The sequence below is a fragment of the Ciconia boyciana genome, chromosome 2 (assembly GCF_034638445.1).
Source record: "Ciconia boyciana chromosome 2, ASM3463844v1, whole genome shotgun sequence".
NCBI classification, from domain to species: Eukaryota; Metazoa; Chordata; class Aves; order Ciconiiformes; family Ciconiidae; genus Ciconia; species Ciconia boyciana.
In genome coordinates, this window is record NC_132935.1 from 56,365,040 (window position 1) to 56,383,908 (window position 18,869).

General features: G+C 37.7%; 1 protein-coding gene across 10 annotated transcripts in view; it reads left to right on the plus strand.

The window, feature by feature from the left end:
- Positions 1 to 18,869, plus strand: part of PTPRM (protein tyrosine phosphatase receptor type M) — a 489,233-nt gene that overhangs the window by 269,402 nt on the left and 200,962 nt on the right. For all 10 annotated transcript variants that reach the window (XM_072852716.1, XM_072852718.1, XM_072852723.1 and 7 more), the window contains exons 10-11: positions 1,886 to 2,087; positions 6,602 to 6,704. In XM_072852716.1, the coding sequence (XP_072708817.1) occupies positions 1,886 to 2,087; positions 6,602 to 6,704 (305 nt within the window). The remainder of the gene's footprint in view (positions 1 to 1,885; positions 2,088 to 6,601; positions 6,705 to 18,869) is intronic.

Consider the following 18,869-nt stretch of genomic DNA (forward strand, 5'->3'; position numbering starts at 1 on the left):
TGGGCAAGGTTTCATCTAAAATTGATAAAAATAGTCAACATCCAGTGATAAAATGACCCTCATGCCCTTTTTTTTCCATCACTGAAACGTTGGACTGGCATTAGCAATGGTGGACATAAGAAATTAGTTTAAAAAAAAAAAGTAGGAACAGTCTTACAAGTAGGAATGAAATACAGAAACAGTGCAAGTTCATTTTAACCAGGTAAAACACTTCTTTTTTTCATGTCTTCTGCGTTATCCATGGAGGAACTTATTTCATTATGGAACATCAGCCACTTAGCTATCGAACAACTAAACACTGCAAAAAATTTATAAGAATCTAACATAGAGTGCAGAGTCTCCGATAGCCTGGTATTATTTTGAATAAAACTTAAGTGAGATTTTGGAAAATGCAGTTAAGAATCATAGAAATACAGAAAACAGAGTTAAAGAGAGCTGCAAGAGGTCATTTAGTTCACATACCTGTGGCAAAACAGGATCAGCTGTATATAAAACATAGTTGCAATGTAGTTGTCTAACCTGTCTTTTAAAACCTCCAAAAAAAGTTATGACCCACTCTCTCACAAGCAGATGTAACAACACTTACCATGAGAAAGGGAGATTCTTTTGGGCAGTATGTAACCTTAATTTCTTTACTGATAAAAGTTCAGATATTTGGTAGTGTAATCTTCTGTCTTCTGTTATAATTAGGAGGGTTAGCTGAGCAGTTTTTAAGGCACTTTCAGTTCAATTTATGGATGAGGAGTTGTAGAGGATCTGCCTATATCTACCAAAATTATGTCAGGGTTTATCTAGATTATATCAAAGTTTTTATTACTAATTTTCAGCACTTTATTGATGTTATATTAGATGGGTCATATAAAAATCAATTTTCATTAAGGCAGAGGTTTTAGGAAATTGCAAGTGTTTCAGATGTGTAATGCTGACACTTAGATGTTTCTATGTATTGTTTTATGTGTCTTCTTAATTATAATGGTATGGAATAAATATAGCAAAAAGAATGTCAATCATTTTATATAATAAGAGTGTTGGAATTATTCGCATACAAATGAAACTTTAAAAGTAAAAAGGAGGGATGAATAATTTTTACTTTTTAATTTTTTAATGGATTTCTTATTTTTAAATTCTCATTACAGTGCATGGAAATTAGTAATTAATAGAAGAAATCTGGATCAAGTTTTGCTGTGAACTTATATTAACATTTCTAATGAAAACTAAAAATACTGTTTGAATCAAAGAAGGAACTGAAGATACAATATACACTGTGCATATATTACTTAACATTTTATCTCTCCTTTCCTCAAAATGAGAATCTGACCTAGGTACAATATAATAACCTGAAAATTTCCAAATTAGCAATTACAATAGCTAAGCTTCAGACTAAAATACAAGCTTACCCACTTTCTGAAAAATTTGCCTTAAGCTGCCCTTATCATCTTTTATGGATAATCTTATTCAGAGCAAAGTGTAATTATAGTAAAGTCAGCTGGAACTGGGGGCTATACCTTCTGTTATTCGCTTATCTGTTTTTACCTGGTTGTTTAGGTTTTGTTATTGTTGCTGATCAAAACCAACAGTAAGATGAATTCAAAAAATGACACTGGTAAAGCCAGCATCTTGAAGGAATTAATGTAAGCCTGAAGCCATCCTTCAGAGTTGTAATCTAGCTGCCTCTAAGTCTCTGTATCTATAAAAGTAATAACTCATACCAGTTACGGCTGAGTTTCTGTGTCCCTTCGTGAGATTTGGGATTTGAAGAGTATAAGAGTAAGATAGCTTATCATAAAATGTCTGACAGCGCATACATCAGAAGGGTTTACTGGATAAAGATGCAATCTCTGTCCATCTGCTCAAGGCAGTTTATAACTTTCTTATTCTTTTGCAGATCACCTACAAAGCAGTCAGTTCCTTTGACCCAGAAATAGATTTATCCAATCAAAGTGGACGAGTCTCAAAGCTAGGAAATGAAACGCACTATCTCTTTTTCGGACTGTATCCTGGCACTACCTACTCTTTTACCATCAGAGCCAGCACAGCTAAAGGCTTTGGACCTCCAATCACAAATCAGTTCACCACTAAAATATCAGGTACTTGATTAAAGAGTATTATTGTTTGCTTACGAGAATGACATGGGTGATTCTTCTGTTGTTTACTACTTCTTTAGGATTTAACAAGCAGCAAATTGAAAAAGTAAAATACATGTTCATCCCTGAAGATGTCCAAGTGACATATATTAACATATCTGAAAAACTTCCAAGTGCTTAAATATCAGCTCGTACTTTGAAATTCCTATTCACAACTGTAACTTATCACCCAAGAAACCCTGTGAATTATGTGCCTGCAGTCAGTGCCAGCTGCTGTTGCAACATTTAGCATAGGGTTTTTTGGACATGAGGATGAGGGTTCCATTCAGAGCTTAGTCAGCCTTGACATGATTCTAAATTAGTACAGTAACGGTGCTGGAAAATCTCTTTAATGAGCCATGAACAATTGAGAGTAGAGCAGAAATACTATATGTCTAGCGCTCGCTTAGGAAGTGTAGCTAACTGCCAGCCTGCGTATGTTCCTAGCAGGCGTGTGGACTGAAGTGGATATGAAACTGTATTAGACAAGAACATCAGGACTAGTGGTTTTCAGATAACAGCAGCATGACTCTGTCACTTCCGCAGATCCATGAACAATATTTTAAAGCCCTCCCAGAGGCAGAGGAACACTTCATTTCTCTGGCTGATGGGATGCAATACTATTACATACTCTAAAATGCTTATGTAATTGATGACAAAATGTTTTGCAAAGTTACAGTTGAAATCCCTTTACTCTTCACTTCTCTACAATCTTCTTGGGAATTAAACTGACAGTTGGACTATGGCCCCTTGATAATGTTTACAGAAAATTACCTTATCTATTTGTGGTCAACTTTGCTTTTCAGAAAGGATAAAGGAAGGCATTTGGGTGTAAAATATTCTTTCTCTTTTACTCTCATTCTTTGTACTTTTCCCCATCACTCGTTTTCTGTCCTCACTGGAATGAAAAAAAGTAACAAGTGTTAATCAGAAATAGAGCAATTTCTTTTTTCTTATTATAGGGAAAGGCAGTTAATGCAAGGTGGAAATTATTGCCAATACAGGTTTTTGTAGAGAAAAAAAAAAGTTGTTAATTTTCAAGTTAGAAAATTATTCTTTATAGAAAATCTAACATAATTAACACTGATGGGTAACGATGGGGTTCATTTTCCATCCCCTTCCCTATACTGAGCAGAAACTTTCTCTGTCAGAAATCAACTTCTGACATAGCAAGACTTGATATGAGTTAGGATGGCAGAATCAGCCCTTATTAGAGCGAGGAAGGAAGGAGACTTTTCAGAGTGGATAAGAATATGGGCATTTGGGAATAGTGCTGGATCTTAAATTGTTGTTCTTTTCTAAATTTGATATGTCACCAACTAAAAGTCATTAGTGTAAACAGACATTGCAGGCATGCTTGGGAATGAGACTAACCTCCAACCTGCCATGCGGTGAGGTTCTGCAAGCTCTCATCTGCACCCCACTCTCTCATTATTTCATGTTGGTTACTGTACTAACAAGGAAAATTTTCTTTGGGTAGTTAAAGCCAATCTCTTGATGAATTTAAAATAGAAGCAGAATACATACATTTCTTAGTATCATTGAAAAATCACAACTCAAACTTTAGCTTTTGAATATGGTACCCTCTTTGCAGTGCTATTGGCCTGTGATCTCATTGTCTCACTGTAGGGCTTTGAGGGTCTTGGTGTGGCCAGTGCTCTCCATTTTGGAGAGATGTGCAACAAAAATGCTGAACATTTATGGCCAAAAGGTTTCACTATTTTTTAGGACAGATGAGGTGGCAACAGTGCATTCTGACCAATTTCTGAATTGAGTCATTGCATTTTAATTTGTCTGACTCTAGACTGCATGTTCATTTGAATAAAATACTCTTAATTTCTTGTCTTAAGTGTTTGAGTAGTACTATTCTGTACTGTGAATAGTTGCCATGTTTCATTCTACAGTTGTGTGATTGGCACTGATGGATGAAGTGATCTGTATGTAAATATGTTTTACCAAAAGCCAAGCTCATAGCAGTGCCTGCTATCAAAATTGATGGGCACTCTATTAGAAAACTGTTTTCTGTTGCATATAACTTCGTGAAAAGTCAGCTGTGAGGGCTGAAATTTTTTATGCTGCCTTTCATACTAAGAATTTCATCCATTTCAGGAACATGGCTGACATCATGAAAAATTCTGGTGACTGATACATTACTGAAGTGCTTTCAAACAGGGATTTAAATATTTAGCAAGAAGAGAGACATTACTCTGAGCCATCAATCTGAAAATCTGTCCAGATTTGGGCAATTTGTAAATGCTGCAGTTTGCACACAAACGGTGGAAACTTGACAGAATCGAGCAGCCAGTGTCACCATAGATGACATCCTCACTAAAGAGGTTTAAGTTCTGCAAGCTTTTCGAGCCTTGCCTGTGTGTTCATCAACTCAGTGTGGCCCAACACAGATAGAGAGTCGCTAAGGGCCTTACCTTTTAGTGCATCTGAGCTTTCTGCTGCTGAAGACCAAGGTGTGCAGTTGCAAAAACTGTGAACAGGAAGAATATCTCCTGTTTTCTCTGTTTAGTGATAAGCACCTTCTTTACCTGTGGGCAGTGTGGAGGAGAAAGAGTTGTATAGGTTACAACAGGATAAAAGTGTAAAAATAGATAATATACAAGAATCTGTGGAGAATAGAAAAAGTAGCTAGGACTAAAAGGTGGGACTGGAAGAACCACAACTCATCTCCTGGACAGGAAGACAATTTTGGTGGAGGGAGACTAAGATTAGTAAAGAGTGCAAGTAGGGACCTAGGAGTCATAAATTAGGAAGATAACAAGACTCGATAAGATGTGGGCAGGAGACCAAGGGCAAGAAATGACACTTAGAGTCCTCCAAAAACGTTCAGAGTTCATACAGCTTTTTGGAGGTGCAGTTACTCTGTGCTTCCCGTATTTTCAGGATGGTCAACTTGAGAATGGGGCATTACATGAACAAGTTCTGGATATTCCAAACTGCAGAACTGAAATATGTGAAAATTGTGTCTGAATCTTTTAAAGTACTGTGGAATATTATGCTTTTAGGCTTCTCAAAGTGGGTACCCAAATTACTTAAAAGGATTTGTCTAAAAGTTTGTGCCTTATATCCAGCATTGTAAAAAGAATAAAACCCTCTCAGCTTACAAGGAGGTTTTTGAAGATTAATTTTTTTATTTGTGAAGCATTTCAAAACTGGTGAATATCAATGAAAAGCAATGAAGATGTTGTTAATGTTTTCACAGCAGACTGAAGAGTTGTGGACAAAAGTGTTAAAGTAGTCCTTACTTGAAGGGCAATATGGATAAAGGAGAGAGAAGTTCATACGCCTTTCAGATAGATGCAGCTACTACTGGGAAGGTGAAAAGGATTGGAAAATACACTTGAAAGAAAGATTGGCGTTGTTGGAGCTACTTAATTTGCTAGAGGAGCCTAGAGGTTGATATTATCTGTATGTGGAGCATAATATACTCTGAGTAACTTCATCAGTATGGTACACAAAGTAACCAGTGGCTGGAAGATGAAGCTAAACAAATTGAGATGCCAAAGAGGTCTCCATGTTCAACATGAAGTATAATTAGCCACTGGAAGAACCTGCTAAAGAAAAAATCTTCTCCCCCACCAAATGGATTTTCTTTTTCAAGCAGAAATTAGTTTAGGGAAGTTCACTGCTCTGCATTATTCCTGTGGTCAGAAAAGATCATTGCAATGACCACTTTTTGCTTCTATAGCCTTTAAATCTGTTAATTGTGTATCATCATTAACAACTGGACAATAAGGATACAACAGCCTGCTAAACAATCAATTAACCGAGCAGCCTCCCATCCAATATAATGATAAAACTGTGACTAGATGATAGCACTGAAAAAAGTAGCAACAGTAAACGAAAGACAATAACTGAGGCGTCGTTTGTTTTAATCACAACTGTAATTCCTTAATGAAGACACAGTTTGCAAAAGTGCTATTGAGTGTGGCTTCAAACTAAGATAAGCTCTCGTGGTGATAATCCTGCTTCATTATTGTAAATTATGTTTGTGGTGGACAATAGACCCAGGACAGTTACAGCACTAGTTAAAATTCCAGGAAAGACAAATTCTGAGAGTGCATCCTAATACCACTGACATATTGAGAAACCTGGGCTCAGTTTCAAAAACTATAGTCACTTCAGCATGCACATTTGCAGATGCTCTTCTTGAGATAACTTTTCATTTCCAAGTCATGGATTCTCAGTACTTTCTGCAAACTTACTCCTACTAGTATCTGTTTCCTGTCTTGAAATTGGCAGTGAGCTGGGATTTCTTTTGTTTTTGGTTGTTTTTTTTTTTTTTCCTGAAGTTATTTAACAGTTGTCTCACACTTGTGTTGTAACAGAAAGCATCTTAGACCTATAATATGGTCTTTATATTTGAAGAAGTCTTTAAAATTACCTATTCAAATAAAGATACAGCTCTTGAAAGAAGAAATACAGGAATAATGATTATTTTTACCTCTTTTCTTTTCTTATTCTAGCACCCTCTATGCCACCATATGAACTTGAAACACCTTTGAATCAAACTGACAGCACTGTGACAGTCTTGCTGAAACCTGCACAGAGCAGAGGCGCTCCTGTCAGGTACTGGGGGAAAAATCTTTATAAAATTAAAACCAAGTTGATTAATTTCTTGAACATGTTTTCTGGGGATTTTCTACACAGCAATAAGTGTCTAAATTCATGTCTGTATTAGCTCTAATTAAATTAAATAACTGAAGAAAATGAAAGTGCTTTGATGTTGAGTGTTCATGTATTGTTTAAAGGATTTGATCCAGATGCAAGTGGCTTGTTCTTTGAAGATAAGGAACAAAGCCATAGTTCTGTTGTGTGGGTGGCTTCTTTAAGGTAATTGCTTACTGCAGTGTTATAAGTTCAAGGGCATATCACATTTTTTATGCTGAGCTACTGTCTTTAAATATTCACTCTTCTTGTTTACTTCACAGATTTAGGATAATCAACTCTTAGTAAGTTAGCCATTTTAAACAATATGTACTGTAACATTCTTAAAGTATTTACATTTAATTGACCATGAGAGCAGAAATAGAAAAATAATCAACCTGGAAAACCAGTAGCTCAGATTCTTTAGTGTTATATAGTACCCATTAATGAATTTCCAATTTACAGATGTTTATTTCACCGCCAGATACACAGTACTGTGTAGTCCTTCATTGATTAGAATAAAAGATTCCTGCTTTTCAGTGAAGAAAACACAGGAATGGTTAGATTATTTTGAATGAGAACCACTAATGAGCTCAATACGCTGAATAAATGAAAATACAGATGAGAGAAATACAGATTTTTCAGAGGTTTAGGATGTTTTTCCTTTTGGCTAATCATGTATCATCAAAAATGGTTAATTCTTTTGTTACTGGAGGAAGAGTTTCCACCTATAGTGAATTACTATCAATTATTTTCATCAAGATGCTAAGGTTTTTTGTAATTTCTGTTTGTCTGGGAAATACAGATCTGGTATACTCGTATATGCATGAATGAAAATAAATTTTTTGGGGGTTCCTTCAGAATATTCAATGTTTCAAATAATTGGGGATTTTTACTATGCAACATACTCGCTGTTGCATTATATATTATATGTGTGTAGGTTTGCATTTAGGAAATGCTATCCTGTTGGTCATTCAGACAACTTTTTAAAAACAAAATGCAACACATTGGGGAAGTCTGAACCAGCTGAGAAAAAAAACAGAGAGCAATTAAAGCAGATTTAATGAAACTATTTGATTTAGCAGGTTAGATCAGAAACAGAATGATTTGATGTTTGTCTTACTTCATCTCACAAAGATATAGTGTAGTCGTTCTGAATTCAAGCATCTGGATTAAAATAATACCGGTTGGAGTCATTGATGTTTAAATACAAACATATTAGACCATTAATAAAAAAACAGTTTCATTCCTTTTATCTGCATCATGAACTAAAGATGATTGACTCCTATAGCAGTAGTGACACATCAGAAACTTCACTGACAACAGAAAGGAGCTAGTTAGGCGATTAAAGTGTGCCAAATAAGGGGATGAGTGGTTAGGAAAATAGGAGGAGAGATTTAAAGTAACATGAAGCTATAGAGCTGACAGATGAACACAAAGCAGCAAATTTACAGAGGTCCTTTGCAACAGGTCTTAAAATAAAATGAATGCTGACTGCAAACTCACAATGTAAATACTGCATGAAGCAGGGTGAAAATTAAAGTAAGAATTTCTTAATACTTTTAACATTTTATTGTTCATTACACTCTCAAACACAGTCATTGCATAGCTTGCAGAACACATTCTGCATATGGATTTTATCATCTTAATCTGTATTCATTGGATGTTAAAAGTTTAGTCATACTTCATTTATGCACACCACTAAGCAAGATGCCTTGTCTATTGATTCTGCTACAACTACCAGCTTGGTTAATGCATATTTTTGAAACTCCACTAAACTTGCAGTGTAAATGATTGTTGTTGTTTTATTGATCAACACATCAGCCATGTCACATAAAATTTTTTAATTCCTGAGATGGATAAAGAGAGCACAAATTCTACCATTCAAGTCAACAAACCTAATACCTGAGGTCATTCAGAATTCCAGCTTTTTTCTGTGATTAAATTCTTTTTCTCTACTTACATATGAAAAATCCTGATAACATATACCTTATTTAGAATCTGCACACGACCACCACAACGTAAAAGGAGAGAAAGGGCAATGCTGATTGTTTAAATGTTGATTCAAAAAGCAGACTTTATAGAAATGTTCAGGAAGCTCTGTTTACAATGATAAAGTACACATTAATCATGAAGGCCAAATGGCATTCCAGGTTGTTTTAGAATTCGTAAGACTGGACATGATTAAAATGTATTTTGTCAGAGTTTTAATACAACAAATACTGCTTGCTTTGTCTTCAACTTCAGGTCTGGCATGTTTTATGGCTGCTGCTGTTTGTTTCAAGGAGATTATTTTGGAATTATATATGTTTAAAGCAGTAATGCATTCAGTAATGATGAAAGTATGCACTTCTTTAACAGCTGGCTAAGCTATTTTGATTTTTAGAATGACTGTAATTTGCAAGGCTTTTTTTTTTAATTTAAGATGATGGGTCTGTGGAAATTGTGTAATATATGTCTTATTGTGGATATTCTCTTTTTTTCAGAGATGTGTATGTAAGAGTCAGTAAAGTTTTAAAGAACTTGCATAAAAAGCATACAAATGCAAATATCTTTTCTATGAGGGCTCTTCAACATCTATTGAGGGACTCACTCTTCCAAGGCAGTATCATTTGTACCTTTTACTTCTTCAGAGCCAGTTAGCCTAAAGTTTAAAAGACCATGGGGCCAAATTGTCTGCAGGTACATAGATTGGTCAGTTCCATTTACTTCAGCTAAGGAATGCTAATTTATTGCAAAGCTCTGGTTCATACACAGAAATGAAAAATGTAATGCTCAGTAACTGCATGTATTTAGTGTTATTTATATATTAATCTATGTTAGAAAGAGCTTTAGATTGTTTGCCGCATTCCATTATAAAAGGTTCTTGTGACCTTCTCTGGAAAAGTTTTCCTGCAAGCTTTTAGCTTCAGCAGGGAGAAGCAAGTTTTCTTTGTCACATATATTTCCATTCAGTCTTGCCATGATAAAGGTTGAGTGTTCCCACTTCTTTTATCTCGCTTACATAATCAGCAAAATGCTGTCACCATACCACCCTCCTCCTGGTATTCTGTGCCACATCCTCAAAAAGCCTTAAGAGTAAACATCACAAAGATTTTGGCCCAGATAACACCGGAACCACCTGGCGATAGCAAGCACTCTGGGAGCAGCAGACTGGGGAAAGGAGCAAGAAGGATAAGAAAGAAGGCAAGACCATCCAGGCTCTACTCTGCCTCCTGGTCTCTTTTTCATATTACATTACAAAGCTTGGCTCAGCTGGATTTGCCCCATTAAACCCTTCTAATCAGTTAATGGCCCATTCAGCCACCCTTTCTGCTCTTATAGACACCACAGACAGTTGGTACTTTCCTCTTCCAGCCTAAAGTGAGAGAACAGGAGGGCCAAGCATGTCAGCAAGCAACACCCTGTGGATGCAATACTTGGCATTGAGGATGCCAGACTGCTTCCTGTGCTGAGTGTGTGGGATCAGTCCTGTAGCACCTGGAGCTGCAAAGCCCAGACGAGATGAGAGGGAGAGAGAGAATTGCAGCAATTGCCAAGTAGTATAATTTAAAAGCACCTTAAAGAAAACATGCAGAAGGAAGCAAATAAACTTTGAATTATGCGAGTTGAAAGCTGAGAGTGTGCTGGAGTGAAGGCAGTTTGTGTACTCTCAGTGCATCCCCTTTATCATCAGTGTGCCCAACTTCTTCAACATGCATAATTAAGAACAACTCTACTGGGAAAATAAAGCAAACATCTCTACTTGAAGTGCTTAATTTTGAAACATACTTTTAATCTCTCTTCCCTGAAGAAGTAATGTATATTCTATTTCAGCCCAAAGGCCATATTAAGTTATTAAGTATTTTGAAGTGCAGCTGAAAACTACCATAGAAATTTCAAACTACATGTTATCTCAAGTGATGAGCACTCCTTTCTACTACTTCATCAGATAAACACTTCATGATGTGTACAGATTGTCTAAATTCCACAGAGATTTACATTTCTTATTGGCCTAATCCAGACCTTTACAGACATCCTGTAAATACTAGGTTCATTGTCCCAGGTGGAATTAAAGCCATCTGCACGTGGTCCCTGAGATAGGAGCAGCATGATTCAAAGGAAGATGCATGGTGTAAAGAAACCTTTGTCAGCCCAGGGAGACTGGAAATTTCGTATGTGGCTTAGCCATTTTAACTACACTTATAGTATAATAATTCTTAAATGAATGACAGAGGACACCTAATTCCTACCCACTGACTAGCAGTAGGAAGGAATAAATTAAACTGAGGTGGTCACCTTTGAAATGCAAAGACTCGTATGTAATGCAACAGTTCCCCACTGGAACCACCATGCGCTGCACACGAAGCAGAGGTCAGAATTGCCTTCCCATCGCTGCCACACACATTGCAAGGTAGGATGACGTGTCTTAGGGCCTCATCTCTTTCCTTCAGCATGACTGGTGCCATGAGGATCAGCCTTCTACATGTCTGGCCACCCCCTCTGTTTTGTCACTGTCTACTCACTTTCTCATAGGCTGGCAGCAGGAGTTTGCGCTCCTTGTGCCACGTCAGTTAGGGCATGCAATACTGTTCAGACACTTTCGTACAAAGAAATAGGATCATCTGAAGCCTGAGAGACCTTTTGCAGGACCCTCCAATCTGACAGACAGGCTTCCAGAGAAGCCACTGCCTACCTTCATTCTTGAAACTTACCATCTTCACAAAAACGCACACCTGGTCGGCAGATCAGCAGATCAAATTGTTTCACTGGCAGTCAATAAATCCAAACAAAAGCTAGCAAGCTACCCAGGCTGTTTGGAAATCTGTGGCAGATGTCATTGGAACTCAAAAAGCAGCAGGGCTTCAAGCACTCTGAATACAAAAGTTTCAGGATATTTTCCATAACCTTGAAGAGACCACGGGGCACTCTCATTGCTGTTGTGAGTACATGGCAGCCACAGCGCTGGGCCTCAAAGTTGCAATCCACTTTCCAGAGAAGAATAGGTACCGATATCTTAGTCTGAGTTTCTATGTTGCATGGTAAGAGTGCAGCATTAATTCCCATGCATGAATTATGGAGGCAGACATCATGAGTATGATTATAAATTCAGGATAAGTGAACAAATGAGTTTGGAAATGGGAGAATGCTGATTTGCACAATAAGAGACATGTTAGCGTTCTGTGTGGTATGGTAACAGCACATGCAGATAAAAGCATTACAATATCTGTATTTTTAGCTCTGTCCTCTTCACAATTCCTACCTAGCACGTTATGTAATGCTAGCATGTTATTGTGATTTCCTTCTATTCCCAGTGACATTACATGGTAATGCAGTAATGAAAAAAAAGGAAATCTCATGTAGACACAGCTGAGGAGAGAGAAATATCAAAACTGTGCATTAACCAAGAGAGATTTGGAAAGCTTCCCAATAAAATGAAAAGTGAACTTTGGCCTTTCAAGAGCTCACTGATAAAGGAGTCTAGATATTTGGTGGATTTATGATAAAGAAATGGTTATGTTGAAATACTGTTACTGTACATGTTCAAGTAGCATTACTAACTCCCTAGTATTCTGAAATGTTATGTTCAAAATACAGCCTTTTGAAATACTGTGAGACCAAAAGGTCTAAAGAGTTATGAAGGGAACTTACTGTCCATTCTTTAATTTGCTTGCCACAAGCATCCTTTCTATTGTTTAAGGGTCTGTAAACATAAAGACTTGAATTGTACGCTGTAGGGTCAGCTCTTGCCTGCAAACTGTATTTCCAAATCATAGTTTTACAACCTGTAAGGCAGCCAGTAAACTTGTTCGAGGATGTCTGTGATACAGAAGGGACAGGGTTTTATTAGTGCCCATAATAGTCAGTTCTTTATAGCAACAAGTATAATTATTTACAGCAGAAGGGTCAATTTCAGTTTCATTGAGGGAACAGTACAATAATTGCTTATGCTGTAAAAATGCTGTAATTCTTTTTTGTTATGCAGTAGAACTTGTCCTTGGATTTTTACTGTGACTTAAGTTAGAATGTATGGTACGTGTTGCCTGGGCATGTGTGCTGCAGCTTCACATGTCCTGCTGGTTTGTTCACAAATTTCCATGGTCCTTTTACTGTGACTTCTCACATAGTCCCTGGGCAAAAGGGGCATTGATCTTCGATTTCTTGAAGTAGTAATTTGTGTCACTGAGAATCCAGCACATAATGCTATCTGTCATTTAGCAATGTGATTAATAAAAATTAATCTATGATAAATAAAGCAAGCTAGAGCAATTCCAGAATAAAAGATAATAGATTATTCCATATCTCTGAAGAGATTATTTTTCAGTTTCATAACTCACCAATACTTTCTCAAGGGTTTTGGTTACAATTAACAACTGAAAAATTTGCTGCGCTGTTATGAGGCTCTGCTTTTTTTTTTTTTTAACCCCCCTTCTACATGCTGGCCTTAAGTAGGATGCAGTGGAGACCATATATTTGCATAATTCCTAATGATAGTCTTCTCTATATTGCTTACCTCTCATTCTGACAGCGTGATAGTCCAGTTCAGCTAGACTAGCTCTCTGCTAACATCCTTTTGACCACTGGGTTTTTCCAGTCTCCGTGGTAAAGGCTGAAATCCAGCAGCAATTCAACTGGTGGATCATAAGCTCTTGGAACTCATACTCTGTTTTGCTGGCTCTGGACCGCCAACTTCAGTCAGAACTGATAAAACGTGTTTTTCTTAAATCTACTTACTAAAATGAACAGCTCGGTCTCTGAGTATGCAAGGAACAGAACAGTGTCATTTTTCCATGATCCCTTTCCAAGGAATGGCTACTTAGCACCCAGTTTAGCCCACTTAAGTTCAGACTTTAGGCATGCATATTTACTAGTGAATTTTGTATGCCCTGTACCATTCTCTGGTACTGAGGCCAACTGGCTGAAAAGAGTCCATGTTCATACTGCTGAGCTCCCAGGCGCAATGACCACCTGCAGACTGCCAGTTGGGAATGGGCTCTGATTCATGTCTAGAAATTTTGGGGAGAGTGGTAGCTGGCTGGTGCCAAAGCCCTGCTGGGGACTTTTCAAACCATTTAATAGGGAGGATGGTGTTGCATTTCTCTATTCAGTCTCCTGTTAGGCATATAGCTTAGGTGGATTTTAGGCAGCTCAGTGTTAGCAACTCTGAGCCACCAGCCTGTTCTCAGGTGTCACTATGTTCTCAGTAAACCAGTAGAAACCTCTAACTAGGAGCACAAGGTTCCTAAAGCTCCTCCTAGACAAGTAAGAGACCTGAAGTCCTTGTTCCTTTCTCACAGGACTTTTAATGTGTTATATTTTAGATGGTCATTGAATAAAACCAGAAATAATGGACAGAATAAGGAGAGTCTCCATTTGATTAAACATGAATGTTCTCCTGGTTCTCTGATACTTCTTGTATTTCTGACTGCATGCTAGGCCAGCCACAGCAGATGACCAGAGTAACACTGTTCAGATGGCTGGGGGGTGGGAGCAGTATGGTGAAAACCTCTCAGGTTGAAAACAATATCGAACCCTGTCCTCCAGTCTGAGAACATGCTCAAGTCATTAGGTTATTGTGGAAAAAAATGGCATGACTGTCACATCTCGCATGAGACATTTGTATCCTAAGCAGATGTAGACCTATACAGTAAAATCCTAAATAAAGTGCCTTTCAGGTCTTTAAATGTAAGCATCTACTTCTGGCTGAGTTTAGGTAGTTCCTCAGTTATGGGCACATTGATCACCCCATAGAGACAGTATGAGAGGTACAATCCCACCTTCATCTCAGAGTAGCCCTCTGGAGTTGTAAAGAGACATGTTTCTCTCTCCCACTGAGTGTGTAGGGGGCTCAAGTGTATTTCTGGGCACTTGCCTTGAGAGAGAGAGAGGTGTTTAATTTAGAGGCCATAATGAAATAGTTAGGAACATCACTGGAAATTACTACATTGCATGATTTTTAAACATGTACTCACTTTATACATACCTGAGTTCAAATGCAGAACAACCAGAGCACTCCTTGAAAATATGAGAAAGAGATGCTGTTGCCCTGTGTTTACTGAAGTATGCCAGGGACTTGTTTTCATTTTACTGTGTGCTGTGGAAGGATTGAAGGGGGAGTATGTGAGTCAGCTACATTTCCCCAAGTGGTTGTTGAACAGGATTATGTGGGGATGTACTTTCTGGAGACATTTTAAAGTCATTTTCTGACGATGTGTATCACAGCAGCTGTATGTTACTTTGTACCCACAGTGCTGAGTGACCCATTCTGAATTCCTGTAAAACTGTGGTTAGGAATTGTCAGGCACATATAACCCATTACTGTCTCTGGGAGCTTTCACTGTTGATCTTACTGTGTATTATGCATGTGCGCTTCCCATATCCTTAATGTCAATGTGAAATTAGATTTTCCACTGTGGCTTATCATCTCACTACAGTTCTTTTGTTTTCGTGGAGGTTTAAATCTCATTGGTATTTTTGCTCTCAAGTGCTAGATGCCAAAGTGAGATGTCCCAAGTGAAAAGTATGGAGTCACTTTTAGTGATTGTTCAGCCATTTGACTAATAAGCACTCAAGTCAGTCTTGCAGGTCATATTGGAAGCCATAGCTGCTTGGGTCCTGTTAGTACTGAAGCCTTGGCAATGTTGTACATCAATCTTCCTATGCTTTAGCTATGTTGTATACTTTATATTTTTTGTGGTTCTTGAGATTCAGTTGCTTTTCTTTCATAAGTATTTAAATTAACTATGTATTTTTAAGTGGCTCACAAGAGCTCTAAACCAGTGGCCATGTTGTAAGTACATGTTCATTGTGCTGTATTGTGAAGTACTGAATTATCAACTGAGAAGTGACCCAATAACATTCTGCATGTTTTGTTTATAGATATCAAATATAAATATAACACATCATAATCCATTTTGCAGTAAAAGTAGATCCTGCCTGCAGCATTGGATTGAATGCTGCACAGAAAATATTGAATAGCCTTTAGGGTTAACCTCCTACAAATAGGATGAGATGCAAAGTTTGCATTTTATGAGCTAATAACAAGGATGCATGTTGTAAGATAGAGGCTCATTTTTGGAAATAACAGAGGAGAAGAAAGTGTATATTGATGGCTTGTGGTATGACTGTGAAACATCAAAACATGGCATGACTGTGAAGTTGGCAAATAAACTGTACGCAGCAGGTGGGGTTTCCAGCAAAGGTGACAAGCTATAAATGCCATTATACAAGACACTGGCAGGACCTCATGTGAACTCCTGTGCCTAGTTCTGATCTACCAAGAAATACTAATTTACTAGCACCATGCCAGCAGAACATTATGGCATAAATGATCATGGAATTGGCAAACCTGTGTTACACATGGAGGGACTGAGAGAACTGGACTTATTTCAGCTAGCCAATTAAGGCCAAGAGAAGACATGGTTGTTTTCTAAAAATACATCAGGGGAATAAACTTCAGAGAGGAAAAAGAACAATTTCAGTTCAGAGAGCATGTAAATAAACAGCTCAAATATAAAGTCTACCCAATGGTGAATTGAAGCTCTGAAACAGGTACAGATATAAATGTCGGGAAGGTGGTGCTAGATAAATGTATAGAAATTATTATGAGATGCAGTATTGTGTGAGAGTTAGTCACACGACACTGTGGTGCCAAAAGTCCCTTTTCAGTTTTCTGTACATAACAACCCCCCAAAAAGCACAAGCTTTTGTCAAGATGCTCACACAGACTAGGGTTTTCTTCATCAGGGAGCCAAAAGTGAGTGGGTTTTTTCTCATAGTTTAGATTACAACACAGAAGTAACCTGTACCATTTTAATTGCCTTTTCCATCGATTCTTTGACAATGGTGCATTTTCATACTGCCATTGACCTTAGGATTTTTTCTTCCGGTATTGTGTTTTTTGAGCAAGTCTATACGAGCCCTTTATTCACTAGCAAACACTAAATGGCTGCATTAAAAAAGATTCTGTTACTAATACATAAATGTATGGCAGGAGGACTGTGTTTTCCAGGACAGAGTAATTTGGGGAAATTCCTAACTCTCAGTGTAAATAATATTTGCTTGACCCATTCTGTGCATACTAAAGCATTTTGATCAAGCATTGCAAGCAAACAAGTGAATTAAGTAGTATTAAAGGAGGTGAAAGAATAAAGAGGAATGCTACATTGAAAGAGGAAGAAAAGCTATAGATGTGCTCCGAGTGAAACACTGTCATTTCCCATACTGGATGCTGAAAGAGTATTCATTTTACTGAACATTAACATGAAAACTTTATTTCTGTTACACTGTTCATTTAAATAGGAAAGGAAATCACTGGCATTTACAACAAGCATCATGACTCTAAAGCATTGCTAAGTAAAAGCTAATCTGCTCAACTGGATTACATTAAATGACATAAAGAAACATTAGAGTCACTTACTGGGCTCTACAACTGAAAGCAGCAACTCTTTAGTCAGGAGCAGTATAAATGCCTCAGCCTAAAACAGTCTCAGAGAGCGGTAGGATAGATGTCTAAGGCATTATAAAAATGTTGAATTTAGGGAGAAATTGCCATGGGGAAATCAATGGCAAATGATTTAACCGTGTTCTCACATCTAGAGCTGAAGCTGTTTTCAAGATTCGTCTCATAGGGTAGTAGAAGCACAAGGCCAAAATCTCATCTGTATTTAACTGTTGTGCTAATCCTGAACTGTGCAGAATCTTTTATCTACGGCCAGATTTCCTGTGGGAAGAGCTGTACAATGTCATGCTGCCAAGGTTTCTATGCCACCTAATCCTACCAGAGTGGTTCCCAGTGCAGGGAGGAGGAAGAGTTATACCTTCACTGACAGAATAGAAAGTCAGCTTTGTATTTATCCACAGAAGTCCTGAGAAACTGGGGACAAGGCCACAAAAACTAGCTGTTTTTCTGTATCTGCCTCCATCATTCTGCACTGCTGATTAGAGTGCCCTGCAGAGCCTTTTTGTAAAGAAGAAAGGATGAAAATGAACACAGACAGTAATCTCCATTTCCAAATTGCTGGACCAGGACCCACTGCATTTAAGTGGTGGCAAGAGACGATAGCACTGAGAGACGAGAATTTTGTTGTGGTTATTTTTGCTGTGGTCCTGCTCTCCCACAGCAGAGTCAACAGGAGAAAATGTGTCTGTGCTTGAGTTGCTTAAGTGATAACGCTAGGCTTTTCAGTTGCAACTGAAGCACAAGCATGTGCTGCTTTCCACCAAGTCTCCCATGAAAGCATAGCATGTGGCAGAAGGAGAAAATGGACAAATGAGACAACATCTTAAACCACCGCAGTGGATCTGTTTAAGCTAGTCTCTCTGTGCTCCATGTTGTATCCCCTGGTTGAATAGATTAAAAACTTCATATCCTCTGTGAGTGCTTTAATGAACAGTAAACAGTTTTCAAGCTTTGAATAAAAAAACCTGTTGAAATTGGCTTGTGTATTCATTCAGCTGCCTCAGCAAATATTTTTCTTTCTGTGCTGCACACAAACAAGCAGGTTGCAAAGCATCCTTGAAAAAGGGACAAAATAAGCATTCTCCCTCTACTTATAAACCACTCATTTTAATACATCTGTTTGCTTAATTCCCCAGCCCAATTCAGTAGTGAGTTTCCGGTGCACAGCTTAGTAGAATATAGAAAGATCTCATTCTCTTAGTGTTAACATTGTGTCATTAATCTGTTCGCTGATCTCCTGCTCTAAATACTACTTCTTCATTTCTAAGTAATATCCAGGCTCCTTGATCAATTTGCATGTGCATATTATTTTGCATTCATAAAAAAGAGCTGTGCAACTTGCCATAGTTACACACATGAATGTTGTGCATATGCAGAGTGTCCACACTTTGTGGATGCTCTCCAGGGCATAGTCACAGCATTGCAGGAGTTTGTGGTTTACTAGAAAATACTGAAGTAGAATATTGCTTACTTGTAATCAGTTTTTCTTAGTAGGAGTGATTTTTTTTAATTTGTAAACCTCTGAAGATATTGCAGTGTATGTGCAGATCTTTATGTTGCGATTTTAAATCTACAAGCTGTATGTTTGGTTTTCTTACCTTTTGCAGACTGTGCAGGACTTTGCAGAGAACGGAATGAAAACCACT